Genomic DNA, 14,535 nt, shown 5'->3' with positions numbered 1-14,535 from the left:
AATTGCAGGACAACAAAAACAAAAACCTTCTCAGCAACATTAAAAAAACATCATCATTAATCAAACAAAAAATCTTACACACAAATATTTTTATTTTATTTTTTGTTAAAATTGAAAAACACAAAACACAACAACATTACACATTCTTCTTCTTCTTCTCACTCCAAATCTCTCTCTCTCTCTCTCTCTCTAAAAGAAATCGAATTTTTCACAAACCAATCAAACACTCCAATGGATACAGAAACAGAATCAACGAATCTGACATAATTAACCAATTTTCAAAATTAGGGTTTCATTCTATTCATCTTGACAAAACCTAAAGAAGAAAAATTTGAAGAAGAAAGAAAAATGATGCAGAGATTGTTGGGTGGACCTGGAACAGTGAGTGGATTCTTGTTGAGGTTAGGACAATGTGCATTTGGTGCTGCTTCCATTAGCGTCATGGTTACTTCTTTTGGTTTCTCTACCTACACCGCTTTCTGGTAAAAACAAAATTAATTTTTTTTTCCCTATTTTAAGTCAAAAATTAAATTTTTTGCATTTTTTTTTGACTCAATAATTTGAATGTTTTTGTATTTATTTTGTTATGTTGATTTTGAAATTAGGGTTTTTTTAGGTTATGGTGTTGGATCATTGTTTGTTTGTTAAAAGTGGTTAGAGTTGTGTTTATTGCATGGCTTTATTTTGGGTATGTTTGGATTTGGATAGAAGAGTTTGAAGGACAGGTAGTGTTGATTAAGTAGTTAATGTTTAAGATGTTTGTTTCTGAAAATGAATAATGGGTTTTATGAAAAGGATGTGGCTGATAATGCATTAATGTTAATTTCTAAAGTTAGGAGAATGATTAGTTAAAATGGAAATTGTTTTCCTTATTAAAAATGAACATACCCTTAAAATATGGAAATGAGTTTGTGATGGTCATGTAATTTGGGAATAAGTTGGTGGGTGGTTGGGGATTTTCCAAGTAGGACAATAATGGGCTTATCAGAAGTACCAAAGTTTGATCTCTGTCTGGAACAATTTTTGGTCGGACTTTACTTATCTTCTGACGAAACTTTGGATTACCAGGGTTCCTTTTCCTTGGGAATTGGAGGGTTAAGAGAAAAAAATAAAGTAAGACAATGTTGTTTTATTCATTCCAAAACTTCTACTTTGTACTTTTTCTACATAAATAACCGAAAAGGTCCTTGGTGGGGACTAGAGTTATTGGATAGACTTAGCATTAGGATCTTCTTCCTGGTTGAAAATGTCATGATTTTGTTACTGCTGGTAGTTTGGGAACATGGAAATGTCTGATTATTTTCAGACAGAATAATGCATTGTAGTTTGCACATATTTTATGGGTGAACTTTGCCTTACATCAAGCAGAGTTGACATATACGAACTATGCGTGAGAAAAAAATGTAGATCATCCGTAAGTGACATACACAGACTGGTTGTGGACTCCAATGTTTATCAGTATGTATTTTTTTTTAGTTTTATAACACTATTTCACATGCGTGTTGACTCTTTAATTCATGTTTTAGGGATTTTAACGATTACAATTTTTGCTGTTTACCCCTATGTGATCCGAGAAACTTTAATTTACTTTTTTGATGTGTATTGTGACACGGATTAGGATTTTCAATGATTGCTGGATAATATTTAGCTCTTGCTATTTAATACTTTGTTATGGAAGATGGTGATGCTTTTCTCTTTTTGTGTTCGTCGTAAGCATTCTGTGTACGTGCCTTAGTTGTTGATTCACTATTCTAAGGTAGCCTTTTTTACATGTTAAAGCGTGTCAAAAAATATGCAAAGTATCTAATAAATTAATAATCCTTCCCTATGTGTAATTTGTAGTATTTTAGATTTTCATTGCTGATTGAGGTTGATAAATCTGGAGCACCATTGTAATAATCCCATTATTTCGGTTATCCTTTTCTTCGCACTGGTTTCCAGTTTCCTTTACACTCCAAAGTTCTCCCTTTTTGAGTTGTCATTTTTTTTCCTGCTACTTCCACAACCCCTTCCAAAATCCTTAGCAGTTCACCCCCTGCTCACCATGATCTCCAACAACTTTTTCGGTGACTTATCTCACCTGAGTTATACAGTGATAAATATAGCATCCCATTGGGAATTATATCAATGGTGATTTCTCCTATGTTAGTCATGACTCATGAGTCACGTGGCAGTGATGGAAACGAGCCTTAGCATCAAGACGAGGGATGCTTTTCTTGATGAGTTTGAGCTTGTTTCTAAATTCCCTATAGCATTAGCATTTTGGTCATTTGCTAAATTGTCCTTCTAGCAATGCTTTTCTCCAAAATCTTTAGCATCCCTGAGCTGTTGCCTTTCTGGTTGTATTCTGTGGAGCCCATGCTCTATTATTCTTTTATTAATAGGGTTCATTTGTAACAACTAACAAGGTCAAAGGTTAGTTACTTTAAGCATGAGGAAGAGTGTTAGAATATATGAAAAATGTCTCACGATATTTTTTTCAAGTCTTAAAGTAATTTAGAGCATAACTGTCAGTGCACTGTACCACAGATGTGTGATAGTTGAGTAGACTGTATAGGCCCATGGCGGTATTTCTTCTTTGTTGCATCATGTTTTTTGGTCGCGGTCATTACGTTGGCTGCTATTTCTGGCAGAGATAATGGAAATACGCTCCTTCGCAGACAACAAAAACCCTCTTTTACCTCTACTAGTTGCTTGTTTTAGATCGATTTTTTGGGCTATAATTCATTTTGTGCCTTCCCTGTTTTCCAACAGGCCAAATCCTCGTCCATTCTTCATATACAAGTGTTTTTTCGTTGCTGATTCCTTTTTATTCTCTCAAATATTCTACCATCTCTATATATTTTGGAGTGTTAAAACTCCTTATTGCTGATCTGACGTGCTCCAGTTTGAGTTTCTAACTCTACTGCCTCTTTTTTCTGGTAGAGGCTTATAGCTTATTAAAGTTTAGTTACTTTGAGATTGTGGCTTAGAGGATTAAACTTATTTTTTCACTTCACTTTTGTTATTTTCAGCTTATGTGTTAAGCTTAAGGCATATGACTTTATTATTATTAATTATAAAATTATGAATGTCTTGTATTTTTTGAGGAGTTTTTAGCATTTATATATGTATAGTATAAATTGATCTACAACAAGCCTTTGATTTGTATTTTCAAGACAGTATTTCTTTTTATGGATTCCTTAAACAATGCCCTTAAGGCGTTTGTTAGCATTACTGATTATTTAATTTGTAACTAAAGTTGAAGTATAACAGCCGTCCCGTTTGCCCATCCTGCTACAACACTTTGGAATAGGCCGTTACTCATTGCTCTATATGGGTTTGATAACTATGATTTTGAGTACTTTAAATGATTTCTTAAGATAGTAATTCAATATATTTTTTGTATATTTCATCTTTTTCCATATTTATTGGGATTATGAGTCTAGTATATACCCATAAATAAGGATTAAGCCTCTATGTTTCGCGACAACCCTTCACATTGAAGCAATATCAGTTCAAGTACATTTAGTATCTATTCATTCTTTTCTGATTCTCTACAACTGGAATAATATGCTCAAATGTATACAACATAATGTTTTGGTTTCCTATGGAAGATGTTTCCTTTTTTTATTGCTTAAATTGATTGTCATGTTTTCTTGCAAAGCTAACTCTCGGATACTTGTCTCCATTTCAGCTATTTGACTGCATCAATGGGACTTCAAGTGCTCTGGAGTTTTGGACTTGCTTGTCTTGATATTTATGCCTTGAGAAGAAAGAGAGACCTACAAAATCCAATTCTTGTTAGCCTGTTTGTTGTAGGCGATTGGGTAATAGTCACACTACTCTTTTTCTTATTTTCACGTGGACAATGGAAAACCAATTTCAAGTTTATAAAATAAAATAATCAGAAGTATAAAAATGTGCTTAACATAATTATATACATTATTCAATTGAACAAGCATTCAATTGGTCTAATTTTTAACTACTTGATATCCATGAAACACCGACACCGGTAGTATAGAAGCGATTAAATGTAGCCACATTTGTCGGTGTTGTGTTGAACGCTGACACATGTCAAACACTGAATACGCGTTTAACTTGACATGTCGGTGCTGCATAGCTTGATAAAGTCACAAACATAGTTGCAGGAGTTAAATATTTTGATTTGTGCACAACAAGCTTTGAAATCTGATTGTTTGTCTCTTCAATTTTATGATAGCTCTTACCTTGCAACCAATGAACTACTCATTTGGTTCTAGCTACATGATATGTTACTGTTGTACATATGCATAATTTGTTTGTAAAAGAATTAGTCACAGTTTTAAATTGAACATCACTCACTGCATTAACATACATGTACTGATGCAGAACAGTATGTCTTCGGTTATCTTTAATCGTGCTTGGTGAAACTATGATTCTGGTGAAGTGTTGATGAATTTGCGCTTCATTTTCCAAATCTTATTTTATAATGATATAATCCAATGGGTTGTTTTCTTTCTGAAAACATTTTCAATTTGGCTGGAACCACATTTAGTTATGGCTGGAATCACATTTGAAAACAATGTTTCCACAGTTTTTAGATTTTTCAAAAATATTCAATCTTTTTTCTAAAATACATTTTCAAAACTTCCATTATATCTTCTCTAATGTTTATCTTCCTCTTCTTCTATGGCATTGCATTTTTTATCTTCTAAAGCATAATTGAGCAGATTATGTAGTGAAATCATAGTAGCGATTTTTGCTATGCAGGTAACAGCCATTTTGTCACTAGCAGCTGCATGTTCATCAGCAGGAGTCGTAGTTTTATATACGAGAGACGTGGATATGTGTGCAACTCATAAGATAATCCCTTGCCACAGGTACCAGGTTTCTGTAGCCCTGGCTTTCGTCACCTGGGCTCTTACTGCAATGTCATCACATGTGATGTTTTGGATATTGGCCTCAGTCTAGCTTGATTTACATGTTGGCATCTTTGATATCTTTATGACATGCAGGGTGGAGTTTTGGTTATTGTCCCTTCTCAAAACTTTTGATTGTTGGTTTATGAGTGCCAACATAGTTGAGATGTCAGTTATCACAGTGGTTCCTCTCAATCTAGTTAATAGATTTTCAGTTTAATCTAAGCCTTGAATTTCATTTTTTCATTTCTTTCTTAATGTAGGCAAATTATCGAACTCGTGCGACTACATTTTTGCTGTTGTACATAATTTTGTTTCCTTACAACCTTGAAAAGAGATTAAAGTTCTCATTTCACATGTTATGATTTAAAATTCATGCTATATACATAATGCATATAGTATGTTACTATGACATGGTTAAATATTACTAGCTATATAATATAGGTTTAATTACTCCATAGGTTGTTGAATTATTTGAAGATTTTTAAATTGGTCTATGAACTAAAAACAATTTTGGACAAAATTTTCATGTGAGTAATAAGCATATTAAAAAACATCTTTTATAAAATTAAAAAACCAAAGAAACTTGTCCTTTTTCTAGAATATAACACAATATGTTATAGTTTCTATGATTTGTCTTGATGCATTATGTGATTTATTCAAAATAATATGCAAGTCTTATTAATATTGTTGGATATTTTGGCTGAGGGGTGACCAACATTCTTTAAAATAAAGGACCATATAGCCATTTTGCAATTTTGAGGGACTAGAATTGATCTAACTTATAATTTCAAAGACAAGGCATTATTTGTCATTTTTCATGTTGGATTAGATTTACATGTTACTTAAATGAATAAATAAATGGCATGAGTGAGATTTCAATGAAAGGTATATATGCTAAAGGAATGTTTTACACGCCATCACCTACCAAACCTGATAATAAAGTAAACAAATAAATAGTTGAAAACAATTTTTTGTGTCCTCTCAAAGGAAAAAGTAAACAAATAAATAGTTGAAAACAATTTTTGTATCTCTAAAAAAACAAATAATTGTATGTACATCTTGTTAGATGAAGATGATAATGATCAAAAACATTTTTATAATCAAAATAGTATTAGAAAGAAAGAAAAAAAAACCAGTTGTGAAAGATATGATGTCCTGTTGTGGTTTAGAAGGATCATGTTGGAGTCCGAGAAGAAACTTGTTTGTTTGGGAGTAAAAAATTAGAGGAGTGTAGAGCGTTATTATCTAACATTACTTTGTAAGATAATGTGGAAGATGATTGGATTTGTGACCTTAATACATACAATATACTTTTCGTTAAAGAAGCTTACACGTTGATATCAAATTTTAAAGCCGTAGTAGATTTCCATTTATATAGAGTTACCATGATTCTGACAAACTCATAATGATACCAAAAAGCTCCAATTAAATTGTATTGTTGGCTTCATTTTCTCTCTTACACACTCTTATTAAGAATCCCACCAATTTTAATGCAAATAAGATCTAAGAAATACCCACCACCTCATAAAACAGTGAATAGATTAAAATCAAGCATGTACCAAAAAATAAATAAAATCAATCAAACCATTAAACATAACAAACCAGCCATTAATTTCAATATAATTTTTCATTGTTTCCATGATATGGTCCCTTAGCCAAGAAACATCCTTTATTCAATCTACCACTTTTTCCCATTTAAATCACATAGTACTATAGTGTATGATATTTTATGACCCTTTGGCCATGAAACACATACACTATTTTTAGAAGCATTCATGACCCATATTTACAATTGCATAATGCTAGCAAACTATACCAAGCACACTAATTACTAAGTGTATGACTCCTTTCTTTTTGGTTAGTCACACGTTTCCATATGCAAATTACAACAAAAGTAAAATAATGATTAATCAAACAACATTTATCAAGCACCACAATAAGTTGTTCATGACCACATTCATTTAAGCACCACACCACAATAAGCTGTTCATGTTGAAACTCTATGTGAATTCAAGCGGCGACGTGGAGATCGAACATCACCACCCGAAGAAGCTACGATTTGTGTTCTAGAATTGGTAGAGTTGGAAGACGGTGAAGAAGAAGAAGCATCAAAGTTTTGAAACCGACCTGAATCACCAGCTGAAAGTTTCATGTAGGAGTAAGAAGGTGAGTCACAAAACCAAGAACTAATATTAGACCTTTGTTTGCCATTCTTGTATTGTACTATGGCTTTGTACACAAATGGAATAAGACCCTCCATTGTTAAGAGAAAGTGAAAGTGAAAGGTTTTTTGGTTTGGTTTGTGAATTGGATGGATTGAAGGTGAGAGGAGAATAAGGGGGGTTTAAATGTGAGGGAGGGTAAGGGTATGTGACGTGGAGTAATAGAATGTATTGGAGTGTAACTCTTCACGCTAAGCCTAGGGAGGTTTCATTTTCAATGTAAACCTACAAGAAGATTTTGAAAGCTATGTGCAAACCACATTCATTGATCACAATGCAACTACGGATAAAAATAGTAGAATATATGTGTTTATCACATTTTTTTCACTATTAATTTTTTTTGATTGTTTTGAGCTTTCAAAACAAGATTGGTTGGTTTTGATATGACGTTTTTCCATTCAACATTTTATTTTGATTTCATCTTAAAACATGCATAGTGACACTGATTCATCATTGTTGTGTTTAATGTTTAATTGATTTTAATTAATAATATAGTCTTTCTCAAGGTCGACCAAAGAATGATGACATTGTTTTGGGAGATACTTTTTCAATGCTCACATTTAAAAAATCATTAGTGATATTTGTACAACTATTTATGACAATTTTTGTGATAACCTTATTTAGCTCTCTTCTTATTTTTTATTGGTAAAAAACAATAGAGAGGGAAAAAAAAAAGAGAAAATAAGTACATAATATGATTATAAGAGAGATAATTGTCCAAAAATTATGATAAAATGGTTGTACAAATAACATTTCTTTTAAAAATATTCACATGTTTTTGGAAATATATTTTGTTCGGAGCTAGTGTGCTTTTGAAAGGCATAATTTTTTTCTTCTTCAATATATTATTATACATTTGAAATTATGCTGGAGATGGAAAATCTTACTCCCGTTGTTTTAGAATGTCAAAAAAGTCATTAAAACTTGGTTCTATTTATTCAAACAAGTATAATTGGTATAATCAAAACCCATTACAACGAAGTAAAGTCATACACTTTGAACCCAAACAAAAAAGAAAGTCATACACTTTGAAGCAGACACATAACTTTTTCCAACATGTCTTTTAACATAGTCGGAAGTTGTAGGTTAGCAAATACTAAACATAAATTGAAAGAAATAAATTTGTAAGCGACAATTCTCTAATTATGGCTCTGGAATCCATCGAAAAAAAGAAATAAACTCTTTGAACTTTTATTCAATAAAAAAGTCTCTTTGTCTACACTGAAGTGTTTTTTTTTCTTTTTGACAAAAATAAACGTTATTCATTCATTCAAATTGATAGAGTACATCAATACAATACAAATTCAAATTCGCTAAAAACAAAAAGGATGAATCTGTGAACAAACTCACATCATCCATGTTAATAGCATAAAACAGCAAGGTATCTATGCCTACAAATATGACTAATATGACTATATTCAAGTCTCTGGAATCCTCATGTCTCCGGATCTACAACATTGACGACGCCAAAGTCATTGTCATTGATCGGATCTGCTCTTGTTCAAAGCTAATCTTTCAACCTGAATCAAATAAACACTGCACTAAGACAGGAAATAAAAAACACACCGCACAAAGACGGGAAATCAAAACAAACAGAGTCGTTTAGAGACGAAGAAATCACAAAAACAAACGAAAGAAAACAGAAAATATGTGAAATCACTTATTCAATTAAGGTAGAAGGAAAAACAAATCGGAGAGGTGATTTTTGGATCAAAATTGACCCTAAATCACCCCTCTAACAAGAAGAAGAAGAAAGGGAGCGATGGCTAATGAACCGAAAATCCAAACCAAAAAATAAAACAGAAATTATAAAATTGGATTGAAATAATAAAAACTGATTTTCGAGCGTCAGACGGACTCAATTGGCTTAAAATGTCCATATGTCATGACAAAGATGTGAGCTTTACTTGTGGTCAATTCCCTCTTTAAAAAGGTATAATAATAGTCATTCTGACATTAAATGTCAAACTTGCACTATTTCCATCTAATATTTCTTACACACAACTACATCTTCGATAAGTGCATGCAGCCTTCTTATCATCTCTAAACTTTTTTCAATAAAACTAAAAATAAAATAAAAAATATGCATCAAAAACCGATTAGTTTTCTATATATAGATGGTAGTTTTGGAGTTGCTCTTCTCCTAACTAACGCTTAAAATCAATTTTTCATGGTGCAATGATTGAATCTTTATCTAAATAGTTCACCAAAACAACTCCAACAAATACTCGTATATATCTAACTTTCTTTTTAAGAAAAAAATTCCTTTAGTCAAAGTGATTAACCCACGTGTGGTCATAAAATATGAAATTCTTTAAACACTCTTGAGTTTTTTTTGTCAGGGTTTGAACATCAAACCTTATATATACTATGTATTATTCATAGCTAAACTCACGAGAAGACTCTTGAGTTTTGTTTAACATAGGTATTATACAGGCAAAATTCATTTATATTTTAAATAAATTTTAAAATAATTAAGTATATAAAAATGAAACGACATTATATGATTTTGAATATGAGTTTCTTGCTCAACAAAACTTTAGAGTATGAGAGTGTACGTCTATAAAACAAATTGAATACTAAGATACTTTAACACCTTAAACATATGGTCAGATAAAAAAAGTACCCAACATATTTCTTAACAGGAATTAGTTGTTACTAAATCGAGATGGATGTTTTGTACCAAAAATATGGTTAGAAATAAAATAACGTGACTAAAACGATCTTCAATTTTCACTATTTCATTTCTTAATAAAAATAATTATTGTACATTTGTTTCACTAGCTAATTAGATAAAATGTTAGGAGTGTCTACGTGAGTTTATCTCAGTTGGTAAGGACAACATAATATATGCAAAGTCCGATGTTCAATCATCGAACTCCACCAAAAGATAAAATATTAGGAGTCTCAATTAACGGAGTGACCTCAGGTTTAAATATAAGTTTCAGCAATGCATTTTATCATCTATGTGGCACTACTCAATTCAAGGTAATATCATCTTTACGATTGTACGTAAATATGTTCAAATTATATTCATCTTTTTATTTTTATTTATTTTTTATATCTAGCCAAATAGATAGAGAATATTTTTATTTTAAAAAATGAACTTGGACATAGCAAACTTTGTTTTTAATCACAAAACGAGTACCATGCTTGCTTTATACATATATACCAACTTCACATACTCGAACTTAAAATAAAAATTGGTATTTTCATTAGAAAATAATTTCACTTTACCAACTGAATTTAAATCTAACGGAAGTGGTAGATTCTTACAACTGAATTTATCGAATAAAATTATTACAAATAGAATAAACCTAAAATAAAATGTTAATTTCTTTCCGTAATAAAATTCAAGCTTCAAACGATACATCGATTTCTTGGAAGTCTCTAAGCAAAAACAATAGATTAAGTTTTGTGAGATAAGTTAGGTGAAGAAGGAAAAACAAAGGTTATTAAAGACGTGTATATTCCCTCTTGAACTTACCTTGCAAAACAACAAATGCAAAAATGTGCAAGTAACCATCAACTTTTTCATCCCACTCACAATTCAAACATAACTTATCCCTTTCAATGCACTTCCTCCATATGCAAAGAATAGGATGTTGAATTTATCCACTCAAAATTTTAAAGAGTTAAACATATTTTTAGTTCTTATAAAATTATAATAAGTTGTTTTTAGTATCTGTACAAATTTTCTTCAAATTTTAAATTTTACAAAATTATATTGTAAATAGTTTAAGTCTCTCCTGAAATAAGATGTTCAATTATCATTCAACTTTTAAATTTTTGAATGAATTTTTTTTGTCGTGTTTAAAATATTTCTTCACATAAAAATAATATGAATCTTCCAAACATCAAAAGCTCTAAAGAAAAGCAACAAAATTTGGACATAGAAACTAATTTTTGAGGTCAGATTTTGTGCGGGAACTTTTTATAGTGTTCTAAAAATGTCTGCAAAATTCATTCAAAAGTTTAAGTTGATCTAACATCAAATACTCCCCTCAAAAAAAAAAAACATTAAAGACTGAAACTGCTTGCAGGATAATCTTTTAGGGATTCAAAGATGATGGTTATATTTTTTAGTCTAATAATTTATTTGATTGAATGATCATGATTTGTCATTTGCCAATTACAATTGCTTTCGTTTTGGGGGCCTGTTTGGATATTTAAGCCATAAGCTAATTTTCTTTATACCCGTACTAAATGTTGTTGTGTGATGCAGATCATAGTTAGATCATTGGTTGCATTGTTGTTTCGTTTGCACACTATATGTGTCTTGTGCTTATAAATGTATTATTTTGCAATGTCTATTGATCTATTGTTTGTATCCTCCTAGAGTTACATGATTAGAAGTCTTTGCTTGTTTCCTTTAATTCAATACATGTTTTGCGTATACTACCTCATAACTGCCTGTAACTCTTTCTTTACTTGCATCTTTTGTAGTGGCTGTTAGGGTATCATTAATTTTCATCAATATATTTTATGTATCAAAAGAAGTAGATATCATTATGTTTGGGAATGGATGATAATGTCATTTTTGGTTTCATAGGGTTGGGAGGCAGGTGGTGAACATCCCATCCTTCATGGTGAGGGTTGATTCACAGAAGCACATTGACTTTTCACTCACAAGTCCTTTCGGCGGTGGTCTTCCTGGTCGTGTGAAACGAAAGAACTTAAAGGCTGCAGCCAAGAAGGCTTCCGGTGGTGATGGTGATGAGGAGGATGAAGATTAAATTATGATTTTCTTTTGCTTAGATCCTTGCTCTAGCCTTTTTATATCTGCCCTAGACTTTAGATTTTCTGTCATGCAAATGACTTTTACCATTTTCCCATCCCTGTTTATTGTGTGAGGAAATCTTTGCTCAAGACATGTTGTTTTTGATCTTTTCTTTTCTAAGTATTAGTTTTGCTCCAATACATTTGATGATCTTTGTGATAATTGAACTTTTTACTTGATGCTGTGTGTAAGAGAATATTATTTAGCTGTTTGATATTGCTTGTTTTTATGGTATACCCGTGTATCCAACCGAAACTTTGATCCAACTATGCTTCATTGATTGAAGCATAGTTGATTTTGAATATTAGTTTGATTATGTGTGTAAGAGAATAACAACAATAACAATAATAATAATAATATATTGATTCTAAATTAAGGAAGGAAATATGTGAGGAAATATGTTTGATTCTAAATTCTAATGTTGTAAAATTTGATTTTGAATCTTTCATTGATTGAGCCTGTGTTTTGGATTAATGGAGACTTTATCATTTTCATTTCTCAAGACATGTCATTGTGATTTTATAAACCCTAGAAATTGGAGCCTATCCGCAGATTCATCATCACATGATTTTTGCTAATAATGAAAGTGACTTATATCTGATTAGATTTTCTAAATAATGATATCAATGAGAAATTTGAGCCTACGATGCAAAAATCCTATTTCGTTGGTTTGTCTTTGAGTAATTTTTCTCAAAAAAATGTCTCTCTCTAAAAATGCTCCCTGTAACCGTATCTTTCCGGCGACCTAATCAATCTTCGACCAAATTCCGGTGTAATTCTTCCTTCTTCACGATTATTTTCCACCATCGCTCGGTGATTGTTTCTTCAACTACCTTTTCAGCTTCGTTTTTATCCTTATTTCTGATTTCTATTCTTCTACCCTTCTCATCATCCTTTCTGGTGAAGATCTGGGTTCAATATAATGGTATGTCCATGGCCTTTTCTGGCCAAGCTCGATTCTCCGCCGAATTCAACAGTGAAGCCATCGGCGATGCTACAGGTGAAACGGTCCTTGTTACTTTACCTCCTAGAGTGGTTATGGGTAAATCAGTGCATGTGCGAATCTCAAGAGCTGCATATGAAGCTGGGTTAGCATCGTGCCAGACACATCTTCATGGACGTTTAACCCTTCAAAAGGGGGATACGCCGGTGACTACTCAAGCTATGAAATTGAAGCTTAGCAAATTATGGCCTCATCTACAGAACTGGAGCTTAACCCCACTTGGTAAGGGTTTTTTTGAATTCAATTTCAATTCAATTGATGATATGAAAAGAATCTGGGCACTTGGTAATGTAACCTCCAACCTGGTTTATTGAGGTTTTATTGTTGATCTAAGGACTTTGCTCCTCAAGCTCAAACACAAACCCATGCACAGATATGGGTCAGATTCTTGAATTTACCTCAAGAATATTGGGAGAAACAAACATTATTTGAAATAGCATCTGGCCTAGGAACACCTCTTTCAATTGATGACACCACACTAAACAGACACCTGGGTATCTTTGCTCGTGTTCTTATAGATATTGATCTCTGTGAAAATCTTTTTGAATCTGTTGTGGTAGAAAGTGAAGAACGTGCTTTATCCATCATTGTCCAGTACGAAACACATCCCTCCTTTTGTTCACACTGCAGGATGATCGGACACACTATACAAAATTGCTCCAAACACAGCAAAGGCCCCAATACAGAAAATACGCAATGCACCTGCTAAAACCATACCTATTGGGTCTGAAAAGAAAGTTGGGAGTAGTTCTGGCACTCAACCTGGTAAGCATGTTAAGTTCTTTAATGCTGAAAGTGTTCAGAAAAAACAAGACATTCCTATTGTTTTAGAGGAGGGAGAATTCTCACCTGTTGTTAAGGGTAAGAGTGATAGAAATGTTGATTCACTCAACCAGGATAAGATAATGGAATCTGATCACCCTTTGAATCTGGAATTAACACTTCACAACTCTTTTGAATTGCTTGAAGTTGGTGAAATTAATTTTGCAGATAAAGCTAAGGAAGTTGATGAAAAATTCCCCATTATTTCTGATGATGATTTGAGCAGTGACAATGATGTGGAGGTTTCATTAGAGAAAGGTAGTTTCTTACACAACATTGATTTGGAGGCTCCCAGTAAATTGAAGAGTGGACCCTCTAAAAAGATGCCAGATGTAACAAACAAACCTCATGTTGATGATGTTAATGGGAATTACCCCATAAGATCATCCTCATCTCTAGAACTGAGTAGCAAGGATGGGAGGATGTCACTCCCTAGTGCTGCACCAGTTACAACTAACTTGGCTTTGGATCCTGATAATGTGGATGGTTCTATATTGCAGACTATCATATCTCCTATCACTACATCTAATGAAGTTTTAGGCCCTGACAAAAGGAAAATTCATTCTGTTGAAGACACCAATCAAGCAACTGAAGCTAGTATCAAGAGCACCAACATATTGAGCAAACTCTGGAGTGATTATAATGATAATGATTTAGACACAGAACCTGAATCTGATCTGCACAATTTGATTGATACTTCCAAATACCTGGAGACTCCTGGTGACACTAACAAAAAGGGTAAAAGAGGAAGACCTAAAAAGCAAAGGTCCCCCCTCCAAATCTGCTATTATTCAGAGTAATACAACATCCATCTCTCAAGATCCC

At 32.5% G+C, this 14,535-nt stretch overlaps 1 protein-coding gene across 1 annotated transcript; it reads left to right on the top strand.

The window, feature by feature from the left end:
- Nucleotides 1–120: 120 nt before the first annotated feature.
- LOC11414296 (CASP-like protein 5B2) lies at nt 121–5,237 on the top strand. Its single transcript, XM_003604864.4, has 3 exons — nt 121–482; nt 3,677–3,809; nt 4,732–5,237. The coding sequence occupies exons 1-3, from the start codon at nt 349–351 to the stop codon at nt 4,930–4,932; spliced, it is 468 nt and encodes a 155-aa protein (XP_003604912.1). The 5' UTR covers nt 121–348; the 3' UTR covers nt 4,933–5,237.
- Nucleotides 5,238–14,535: the final 9,298 nt, after the last annotated feature.

The sequence above is a fragment of the Medicago truncatula genome, chromosome 4 (assembly GCF_003473485.1).
Source record: "Medicago truncatula cultivar Jemalong A17 chromosome 4, MtrunA17r5.0-ANR, whole genome shotgun sequence".
Taxonomy (NCBI): Eukaryota; Viridiplantae; Streptophyta; class Magnoliopsida; order Fabales; family Fabaceae; genus Medicago; species Medicago truncatula.
The sequence above is the reverse complement of the archived record's forward strand: the minus strand, read 5'-3'. Positions and strand labels throughout refer to the sequence as shown.